The following is an 11,528-nucleotide window of genomic DNA, read 5'->3' on the forward strand; positions in this document are numbered from 1 at the left end:
CATGAGTGAAACAATATACTCTTTCCTAGTTGTGTTCTTGGGAACCACCTCTGTAGGTTTAGCATTTCCAGATCTAATTTAATCCATAGCAAACTTCAGAATGAAAAATTTCACCCAAACTCCTAAAATTCTGAAAAATCTGACCTCCTAAAACTGCGTTTTCCAATTGGCAAATCCTATTTTTGCCTAACTCTCAGCAGCACCACCTACATAATAGATAGAAGTGCTCCCAGTTTAACTTGTCAAAGAATTACAGGGTTTTCTGCGTTCATTTGTTGGCAAGATTTTAAAACTAAAAGACTGGAGAAAAGGAAATATCAAAAATGTCTTCTTGCAGGCAAATACGAATATGATAATGTCCCAGTTCATTGAACAAAATAAACTTCAACATTTCTACTTTTTAGGGGTTTTACCATAATGTTTTCCATTAAAAAAAAAAAGTGGACATTCAAAATGTATTTTACACTAAAATTTTTCAATGGTATTGTGCAACCAGTCTTTGCTTCCCTACAAGTGAGGAAAAAATCTCTGTTTGGTTTCTCTTCATTCCCTACCATTACAAAACTCTTTAATCCTGAACCAATCTTGCCTTCCATCGGAACATGTAGAAATTCCAACATCACCTGCACTCAGATGAGTTTACTGGGGACTCTTTCTGCACCCCTGCAGCCACAGCAAACTGGGAACAACTGGGAGCATCAATACCCTACACCAAAGGTGGGAAAATGTTCTTTTCTTCCTCACCTGAATTGATTAAGATTTGATCTTAACAAATCTTAGCAAAACCCCTCTAATAGCAGCATGTGTGTTAAAGAACAAAGGTTTCATAGGTTGTTACTGCAGATCTTCCTGGTAGATCAGCTTCCCCCTACCCATACAAGTTCTTCTTCTGTGTAGGTCTGCAATGCAGTCATGGTGACATGTTCTCATCACATCACCCTCCACAGTCCTAAAAAAAATTCTACCACAACTCTAGCTGATTTCACCAGGAGATACAGCATGGGATGTTAGAAACAAAATATCCGTGTCATAAAAACACCACTGGAAATGTCAGTAACTAGGCAAATTAAGCTAAAATATCTATATCTCTTGATGCTATGGCTCTTTGCTTCCTCTGCAGATCAGTGTTTCCAAATTATTCAGGTTAAACATTGACTTTTGGAGAACACCAATTATGGTCTGATCTTTGAAGCTCTAACTCATTTCTAGTCAGGATTAAAAAGAACAAACAAAATTCTCAGTTATAATGCTGCTTATAGCAAGGAGACAGAAAGGGAAACCATTTAGCCTCAATGCCCTGGAAATGCAAAACCAAAAGTATCCACAAAGGGTTAAGCTAAAAGACCAAGCAGCTGAGTTCTCTGGAAAAAAAAAAAAGAAATAAAATCAAATGGACAGTAAAGCCTATTTCCTCCATGCTAACAGAATTACAGAAATTATCATAAGAGCATGTGTCTGGGGAAAAGTGAATGATGCTCCGAGAGATAGGGCTAACTGGATAAACAAGCTCAGTGCCAAGAACTGAACCCAGTCTGGTGTCTTTCTCCCACTGCTACCTCTTAACACAGCACCAAACAGGGTCATTGCTTATCCTTCCCTAAGGGCAGCCAGTGAAGCACCTATAGCTGCAGCTCTTGTCCCACAGGGCTTCCTTCCCAACAGTTCTGAAAATGGGGCTAGAATCCCATATTGTTGTCTCCCCCCTTCTTCCTTTCACACAGATGCATGCAACAGCCACTGCACGAGCCTTGCATCACCTGGCCATTTCAGATAGGGAGGGGAGTGCAAAAGGTGACCTGTAAGTTAACAAGGAAGCTGATGGGCACCTGAGAAATGCCTCACTTTGCAAATCGTGATTTTATGGTTGAACTTCAAACAGCTCCTCCTTCTTTCTAGTGTCCTTTCCCATGAACAATAAGGTCTCATGGGATAAAGCTGGAATCCTGTGCTCTTATTCCTCTTCTCAAACTTCACCTTTCTAATCTACAAAATAGGAATGGTCCAAAGACAGTTATTCTCAAGGGTTTGGTCAAGTTTGATTTCCGTTCAAAGCCCCCAGATTCTTGCCAGATCCCAGATGCTGTTTACTACTCTGGGCTCAGATCTCAGCAATTGTACATGCCTTTAATTACTCTTGGGAATAGCACATCCTTTTCATATGGTCAGGCACCCAGCACATCCTCTTGCGAGATGAGACACAAGCAGGAAAAAAACGTCAACAGCCTAATTGAAAATCAGGTCCCATGATCTCAGTTCACTGCTAAATCAGGCATCTCTAATGTCGATATTCATTTCAGAACAATTCAATTACAAGATTTGTATTAATTAAACTTCCCCTAGCAGACTGGCATGATCTTCTGATAGATAAGGATCCTGTATAGCAGCTGGCTGGAAAACTCTCCAGTGTTGTCAGATTACCAAGCTCATTTATGCACCATTTTAAGGACTCTCGCCCACTATCTGTGCCAGAAGACTGCTCTTTGCCTACAACAACATCTGTTTTTCCTGCACTTTATTTGCCGTTCCCAAAGCTCTGACAGCCTGGGTAGCTTGAAAGGGGGCAGCACAGCAAAGCTAATGGGAGCTCAGTGCGCAGAGCTGTGCTCAGGGTCCTGCCGGCTGCTGCTCGCAGGCATTTCATGCATCGGGGGAGCCGAGCCCTCCCTGCTGCCTGTGCTCCTACAGTCCTGGCAGCGCAGCTCATCCTCAACAGCCTCTGTCCACAGGCAGTAATTCACAACACCATGGAGAGCCTGAACACTCTCCTTCTAACTGCTGCTGTTTGCTTTCTCTGGCAAGGTGAGTGATCCTTAATCTGTTATCCTTTGATGGTGAAGGGAGGGTTGAAAAGGGGAGCAGGAGATGGTTTTGGTGCAAATTATTTTTAAGAAGTGCAGAAGCGCTCTCCAACCTATGGGGCAAATGTACAGAATTGTGGTACAGCTCTTTCTGCAACAGAGCTTGTTGTTCAGTGGGGGGTGTTTAAGTTTATCCTTGCAAAGTGGTTAAGTAGTCCTGATTAAAAATGCCAGGACACAGGACACATAAAGCCATTTTAACATGAAGGAAAAGCACCTCACACATAAAGGTGTGGTTTCACATATTGCAGAGAAGACAAGAAAGTGACAACATTAAAGAGCTTTGAGTATGTGCTGCAAAAAGCACATCTCTCTGCAGATACGGAAAGCACAAAATAGTTAAACAAAAAAACCCCACATGAATGCACTGTTTCTTCTCTAGAAACAGTGGATGCTAGATTTAATTAGAGTGCTGGTACCATGTAAAAAGGCTGACAGTTTGGGATTGACCATAAGAGTTATTAAGATCTAGATTTAAAATTATTTACCTAAAAGATTGGGGGGTATTTATTCCAGGAAATCTCAATCTAAGAGATAGAAGATATCAAGAAGTAATATGGGCAAGACTGGCAGTTTAAAAGTGTTCATTTTTTAGTTCGCAAGTTGGCTTGAATGATTTCACTAATCTGAAAACAAAATTGTACTCCAAGTGAACAAGGGAAGGCACAAGGGGTTAAAATCAACCAAACAAAACTAAAAGCAAACAAAAGACCTTTTAGCTGAATAGTTTAACACGAGGGGAACCCTTGTCTTAGGTAGAGGTGAGGTCTCACAGATTCATAAGTAACACCTGCTTTGTGTAGTCTGTCACCTGCAGATAATTCTGCCTCCCCTCTTTCTTTACTAAAAAACAACGGGCAGAAAATAAACGTGTCCTTGCAAATATTCATATTTCATATATATCCATATTTCTGTTTCAAAGGAACTGTAGAATATGTTCGACAGACTTCAGTTTGTGCCTTTGTCAAATTTGCGTAATGACATTAATGACAAAACACTTTCTCTGGTGTTTCAGTTGGAATTCATGAGCATGTGTTGTCCAGAAGAGAGTTTAAGAGATAGCCCTCTAAAAATAAAAGGTCACTGGCTTCTAATAGTGTCAGGATGGCTATTGCCTAGATTGATAGTAAAATTGCAGTGTAAACTACAGGTTCTCACACCTCATCCTGAAACAGGTCAAGTACCTTGTTGTTTAAGAATTTCAGTTTGCAGCTTTTTTGTTGGCCACAGGGTAGGATGAACTGAATTTATGAGTGGCAAAAGGACAATAGGAATCTATTATAAATAAAAATACTTAGAATAATAAAGGGGTAAATAGCAGATTTCTTTGAGTGTGCTGAAAAGTCTTTGAATGTAACTTAATCAAATTTTAATCCTTTTTAAAATATATTTCAAGAAGCGGGCTGTTATCCTCACTGTACTCACGCAATCATGACTCAAACTAGAAAGCAAACTTCTCATTTCCTCCTGCGAGGCTCCTTACCCCTTACCAGAGGCCTGGTCTGTTGGGCTACACTTTCCCTTTCCTCTGCTCCACATCCCTGTGGCTTTGCCAGGTCTGGGGGACTGGGACTCTGAGGGGAAAGGGCTTTTGCATCCCCACTTCCTCAGTAATTCCCCGAAACTGTTTCTTTGACTCATTTGCAGACGTGTATTAGAAAACCTGTGCCGTAGCATTACCTTTCACTGCTCTCCTTCTCGCAGTCCAAGCCAACGCCGCCATGGCACAGTGCTGCCCGCTCAGGAGAGGCTGGGGCTCTGCCCAGTGCCCAGGGTGCGGAGCAGCCAGGGCAGTACCGGGACAGCCCTGCCCCGCACGGGGCTGCCGAGCAGCCAGGGCAGTACCGGGACAGCCCTGCCCCGCACGGGGCTGCCGAGCAGCCAGGGCAGTACCGGGACAGCCCTGCCCCGCACGGGGCTGCCGAGCAGCCAGGGCAGTAGCGGGACAGCCCTGCCCCGCACGGGGCTGCCGAGCAGCCAGGGCAGTACCGGGACAGCCCTGCCCCGCGCGGGGCTGCCGAGCAGCCAGGGCAGTAGCGGGACAGCCCTGCCCCGCGCGGGGCTGCCGAGCAGCCAGGGCAGTAGCGGGACAGCCCAGCCCCGCACGGGGCTGGCCCCGAGCTCACCCCGTGCCCTCCGCAGGCTGCGGCGGGTCTGAGGCCGAGCACCGGCTCTACGCGGCCCTCTTCGAGAGCTACAACCAGTTCGTGCGCCCCGTCAAGAACGTCTCGGACCCCGTCATCATCCAGTTCGAGGTGTCCATGTCGCAGCTGGTGAAGGTGGTGAGTACCGCCCCGCCGAGCAACGCGGCAGGGCCGGCGCTCCTCCCGACACTCCTCTCTTTTCCAGGACGAAGTCAACCAGATAATGGAAACCAACTTGTGGCTGAAGCACGTAAGTAGCGCTCAGTGACAGCCCAGAGGGCAGCAGCTCACTGCCCCTGCGGCGCGGGAGCGTTCCCCGCTCCGCCGGGCCCACCCGGGGCCACAAGAGCCGCCCGCCCAACGAGGCCTCTGCGGCCTCGGGCAGCACCACCGGGCTTGTGGGGTCGGCGCCAGGCTCGGCTCCCTCGGGGCACAGACGCATCCCGGGACAGCCGCCCTGCACAGGAGGCCGGGAGAGCATCCTTAGGCAGGATCTCTGCACAGCAGCCCTGCACAGGAGGCTGGCAGAGCATCCTTAGGCAGGATCTCTGTACAGCAGCCCTGCACAGGAAGCCGGGAGAGCATCCTTAGGCAGGTGATCTCTGCACAGCAGCCCTGCACAGGAGGCCGGCAGAGCATCCTTAGGCAGGATCTCTGCACAGCAGCCCTGCACAGGAGGCCGGCAGAGCATCCTTAGGCAGGATCTCTGCACAGCAGCCCTACACAGGAGGCCGGCAGAGCATCCTCAGGCAGGATCTCTGCACAGCAGCCCTGCACAGGAGGCCGGCAGAGCATCCTTAGGCAGGATCTCTGCACAGCAGCCCTGCACAGGAGGCCGGCAGAGCAGACCCGGCTGCCCCGCTCCGCGCCGCTGGCGCCGCCCGAGCCCCTTCCCGGGGCGCTGCTGCCCCCCAGCGGCCGCCGCCCCGCCCGGCAGGCGGGGACAGAACGGGAGCGGAGCAGCGGGGACGGGGAGCGAAGGGACGGGACAGGAGAGCAAGGCTGGTGCACTTGCTGCAGTCGCTAAATACAAGATTTTTGCTCTAGAGGTTCCAAATCGCTGCCTTGGGAGGCAACAACGCAAAGGAAGCACCTCGGCTTGGAGGTCGCGCACAGCGCCACTTGGTGCTGGTTAGCTCCCGTAAAGTGACAACAAACGAAAAATGTGTACTTCATGTTAAAAAGGCTTTTAAAAAATGCAGTCACTCACTGTTGCAGTCAGCTTAGTAACCAACTTAGTTCCCACTTTTAGCTTGATACTCAAGTTCGTTATAATGGGGTTTAACAAGTGCTAATGACAAAGGCTGTTACCTGAGCCATAACACGCTGGAGCTCTCTCTGACCCTCAATTGATGCTCACAAGTTGTGCCACCGGCCTCCAGGAACTTGTTTTCACTGTCCCAGATACCTGTTTTTTTGAGATTAAAGTTATTATTACAATCCTACACTCTCTGAAAAGAGAGTGTCTTATTCCTTCTTTCAGCTTGTTCCAGCTACTGAGTAGGCATTCCTGGGACAGCCACATATATTTGTCATATATGTATATAACATCTAGATATCTAGGCCCCCCTACAATCTGCATATGAACAAACACCACACATATGTGTTTGTTAAAGAAACATCTAAACACTGTAGAATCCAAAATAAATCAACCCAGGAAGTGATATGACAGCACATGGTTCAGATCTAGTCCACTGAATTTCAGTTTCTTCACAAACCTAACATAGACTCATTTCTACCATACTTAGATCTGGAATGATTACAAGCTTCGGTGGAATCCAGCAGACTATGGAGGTGCTGAATTCATCCGAGTTCCATCTGGCCAGATCTGGAAGCCAGATATTGTTTTATATAACAAGTAAGGCTCTTGCGTATTTAACTTCTTAATTCAGGGAGAGAGGGTGATGTTACCAGCTCTAAAAAAATCAGCAGCAAGTTCACAGAATGCACTGAAAAGCTGCTTTTCAACACACATGTGCCCTGCATCCCCCCAATTGCTGTTCTCACCTTCATAGCAGCTATGTCAGCATCCCTGGGCAGGAGCCAGCTCTAACCTGGAGCTGCAAGTGAGCAGGCCAAAGTGAACTTGGCTTTTCACCTTCACAAGCCCCTGCAAGTCACAACTGTTAAAGTGAATGCAAATTCTAGCTTTTTAGCAGTCAAATTCACAATTTGACACCTTTGACAAATAAAAGCCACGGATAAAGTTTACTTCAGATGTCAATTTCTGAGACTGTAAGGAGCCAAACCATAACTAAATGGATCTGTAAGAATGCAATTCTCATAGAAATAGACTCAGCTACACAGATCCAAAACTCAGTTCTATGGATCAACAGTGATGCCACTCCTTTCCTAACTGGGGCCTAACTTCAAATTACCCTTTAATTTTACTTTTTCATATACTCAACTGGATCATATAAGTTAGCTTATAAGTGGGACTTAAAATAACCTCTTACCAAATACAGTCCTTATGCAAAGATACACCCCCAACCCTAATCCCTCCTTCCATAGTTACTACCTGCACTGTCCATGGAAGAGCTGGAAATACCAGTAATGTTCTTATCACCCCTTGAGTTCTGATGTGCTTGATCAATCTAGAATAGAATAGAATGAAATAATTCAGTTGGAAGGGCCCTACAAGACTCATCTAGTCAGACTGTTATTTGCCATTTTGAATATTGATTGCACCAAGCCATGCTATTAATAAGAGAGAATATTTGCTTTCAACTCCTCCTGGTGAGTTTATAGAGCTGTTTGTTTCAGTTTAACCATGCGAATTTATGATGGTCACTGAGTCAGTCTTGCATGAGCAATTCAGCTCCAAGTAAACACGTAATGGCTGACTTCCCCAAAAAAGATTAAAGAGTTCATGTATATGATCTGAATGTATGAAACTACCTGGAGTAGATAATTCTAATTTTGCTATTTCTACTTGCTTTACAGTGCAGTTGGGGATTTCCAGGTTGATGACAAGACAAAGGCCCTTTTAAAATACACAGGTGATGTGACCTGGATACCTCCAGCTATATTTAAAAGTTCATGTAAAATAGATGTAACCTACTTCCCATTTGATTATCAGAACTGCACCATGAAGTTTGGTTCCTGGTCTTACGACAAAGCCAAAATTGACTTAGTTCTAATTGGCTCGACAATGAACCTGAAAGATTACTGGGAGAGTGGAGAATGGGCTATAATTAAAGCTCCTGGGTATAAACATGACATCAAATACAACTGCTGCGAAGAGATATATCCAGACATCACATATTCTCTTTACATCAGGCGTTTACCTTTATTTTACACTATCAATATGATTATTCCCTGTCTGCTGATTTCTTTTCTGACTGTATTAGTTTTCTATTTGCCCTCAGACTGTGGTGAGAAGGTGACACTCTGCATATCAGTGCTTCTCTCTTTAACAGTGTTCCTTCTTGTTATCACAGAAACCATACCTTCTACTTCCCTGGTAATTCCCCTTATTGGGGAATACCTCCTTTTCACCATGATATTTGTAACTCTGTCGATTGTCATCACAGTATTTGTACTGAATGTGCACTACAGAACACCCAAGACACACACAATGCCCGTGTGGGTGAGAACCATTTTCTTGAACTTACTTCCCCGGATCATGTTCATGACAAGGCCCGCCAATGATGAAGAGAATAACCAGAAGCCAAAATCATTATTCACTTCTGAGTTTTCAAACTTAAATTGCATCAACGGCTCTGAAAGCAAATGCTGCAAAGATGGCTTTGCTTGTCAAGATATGGCCTGCAGCTGCTGTCAGTATCAGCGCACCAAGTTCTCAGATTTCAGTGGCAATCTCACTAGAAGTTCAAGCTCTGAGTCTGTAGATCCTATGCTTTCATTTTCAGTTCTGTCACCAGAAATGAGAGATGCTATTGAAAGTGTGAAATACATTGCAGAAAATATGAAAATGCAGAATGAAGCAAAAGAGGTAAGAACATATTTTACTGTTACTCAAACTGCAGATACCTTTTGCCATTAGAGTGTTTGTTAAGAAAAAGATCTCAAACAAACAGACAAAAAAGATAAAAAAAACCATTATTTTTTTACAAGTAAATTACACAAGCTGTATTACAAATATGTGCAATTTTGACCTTATATAATTGAGAAGCAGCTCTGCTGCACAGTGATCTCTTTATTGACAATATATATATACTGAGTGAGGCACATTAAAGGGAACACACCAAAGCACCCATCCCATGAGAGTTGAAGTTAGGATTTTCCAAGTTATAATCTTAATAGTGGAATTTGCTGACCCTATGGCCTTTAGAAAGTTACATTCTCCCTCCCACAGCTTACCATCAACAACAAAAATTTAGAGTGAATGTCCCTCACAGTGATGATGGTGCTCACTCTGTTGCTGCTGCAGAGTAAAATGCTGTAGCTAAATGAGGCAACTGCTGCAAGACAGGGACTGGCATCTTTCATAAAGCTGCATCTTAATACAATAAAGGAGAAAAAAAATGAAAAGGTTTTTTTCAACCATATTCCTCAAACATACTATGAGCAGTAGCGACACCATCACAGTTTTTAAATCCCCAAACTATATCATTTCATTCTAACTTCACTTTGGTTATACCTAAATCAGAACTCTATTTAGGTTTAGATTTAGTTGATACAGAAAATAAAGGGTTGCTTTGGGTTTTTAAGTTTTCCTTAACAAACAAGTTCTAACCTAAAAAGAACAAATTTCAAAACCAACAAGTTCATTTCTTATCATCCTTGAAGAAAAACAAAAAAAAAAAATTTGAATTGTAATCTCAATAGTGACTAAAAATGATCACTGAGTTACTATTAATATATAACATATATAATACTTCATTGTCACTCTTGCTATAAAATTCACTGTGTAAAAGAAAATCAGAAAAATCAGGGTTTTTTTGAAACATGGTTGCCTCTTCACATGAAAGGTACATAGATGCATTTTACATCATGCATGAAAATGGTCAAATTTCAGTACTACATAACAAAGTACCAAGTAATTATATACCAATTAATCTTTGTTTTTTACATACTACCTAAAGGCCAGTAGGAACAGTCTGTTTCAGTAACATTTTCTGGACAAACCTGTTCATCTAAGAATGTAAAGCTTTACACTTTCATTTTTGGAATAGAGAAGTTGTGTCTCCTCAAGTCCACTGTCTTGGTGAAAAACCTTTTGGATTTGAAGCAGCAGCTTTTGGCTTTGCTCCAAAGAGCATATTCAAATAAAGCTTCTTCAAGATGAATTCATTTGTCAATGAAAACAGATGTGTAAGCTGTGTATTCATAAGGATATCTACATACAGAAAAAACTGTGCTTCTTACATGAAATGGTATTACTGTTAATGCAACTTATTCACCTAATAAACACGCCAACTTGCTATTCTTTTTCTTCTTTTCAGATTCAGGATGATTGGAAATATGTTGCCATGGTAATTGATCGTATTTTTCTATGGGTTTTCATCCTGGTATGTATTCTAGGAACAGCAGGATTGTTTTTACAACCTCTGATGGCTGGAGATGAAATGTAAAAATTAAATAAAACATTGTGAAATCAAATAAAACTGCCAATCAACTCTGCATCCCTCTCCCAGCACCTCCTGTCTCTTCCATGCGGTAGAACAAGGATCTCTCTTGTCTTCACCTTCACTTGACCAAGGCAGCTTTGTTCAAAATGCAGAAAAAGGAATTTGGAACCTTTATGACAGCTAATCTCAAAGTAATACAAACTATGCTTTACAGCTACTTCCTGCAATAACTGGAGAAGATGGAGACAGTATGTTAAACTTTATAGGAGTGATTTAAGAAGGGGTTAATAAAGAAATGGAAAATTACATGAGTATTTGGAAAGTCACGATGAGTTGAATGCTTTGGGCTATTAAGTCTGTTTTGTAGTCTGGTCCCAAGCTTCCTCAGAGCATGCCAGGATCTTCTGGAAGGAGTTCACAGGGAGTTCCATGAATACCCTCACAAGGACAGAAGGGTGGGAAGCACAAGCACCAAACAGCTGGAGTGCAGACATTGCCCCCTGCTGTACAAACTGACCCACACAGTGGCAAGAAAGGACTGAGGAGAGGTTTAGTACAAAAAGAGAACAAATAGGTAAATGGTGGTACTATTTGGTGGTAATAAAGCAGCCATAAAGTAAACTCTGTGTATCCCCAGATTGCATAGTATGTGAAGGCTGTCAGGAAAAAAACCTGCTCAAACCTAATGATGTTCAGAATTGTGTACAAGTAAAACACACAATAAGACAGTCTGCAAGTGATGCAAAGGATCAAAATACTCGGACAGAATAGTTTGGATACAGAGGCATCCTGCTGTAGTGAAGTGTTTTATGCCAAGGTAAGGCAGGTAGACAAAAACAGTCCTGTAAAGTGTGCTAAAATTGTTGCTTAGGCATATATATCTTCTCTTTTTCTTTTAATCAGTAACTGCAGATTATTTAAAAGCATGAATAAAGAATGCAACAAAACACTGTCATCAGATCATATTTTGTAAAAATACGAACTGTTCTCTC

The 11,528-nt window shown here is 43.3% G+C and overlaps 1 protein-coding gene across 1 annotated transcript; it reads left to right on the forward strand.

Annotated features, from left to right (window-relative positions):
- Window positions 1–2,408: 2,408 nt before the first annotated feature.
- On the forward strand, window positions 2,409–11,484 carry CHRNA3 (cholinergic receptor nicotinic alpha 3 subunit). The gene is made up of 6 exons (XM_030955169.1): window positions 2,409–2,799; window positions 5,001–5,140; window positions 5,208–5,252; window positions 6,751–6,860; window positions 7,946–8,957; window positions 10,411–11,484. Exons 1-6 carry the CDS (start codon window positions 2,640–2,642, stop codon window positions 10,537–10,539), a joined length of 1,596 nt encoding a protein of 531 aa, XP_030811029.1. The 5' UTR covers window positions 2,409–2,639; the 3' UTR covers window positions 10,540–11,484.
- Window positions 11,485–11,528: the final 44 nt, after the last annotated feature.

This window comes from Camarhynchus parvulus, chromosome 10, assembly GCF_901933205.1.
Source record: "Camarhynchus parvulus chromosome 10, STF_HiC, whole genome shotgun sequence".
NCBI classification, from domain to species: Eukaryota; Metazoa; Chordata; class Aves; order Passeriformes; family Thraupidae; genus Camarhynchus; species Camarhynchus parvulus.

Bases quoted from the DNA above. Each gene is read 5' to 3' on its own strand.
- CHRNA3 (XM_030955169.1), top strand. From the start codon at position 2,640: ATGCATCGGGGGAGCCGAGCCCTCCCTGCTGCCTGTGCTCCTACAGTC. The intron at 2,800-5,000 runs GTGAGTGATCCT...TGCCCTCCGCAG, and splicing joins TGTTTGCTTTCTCTGGCAAG to GCTGCGGCGGGTCTGAGGCC. The intron at 8,958-10,410 runs GTAAGAACATAT...TCTTCTTTTCAG, and splicing joins TGCAGAATGAAGCAAAAGAG to ATTCAGGATGATTGGAAATA.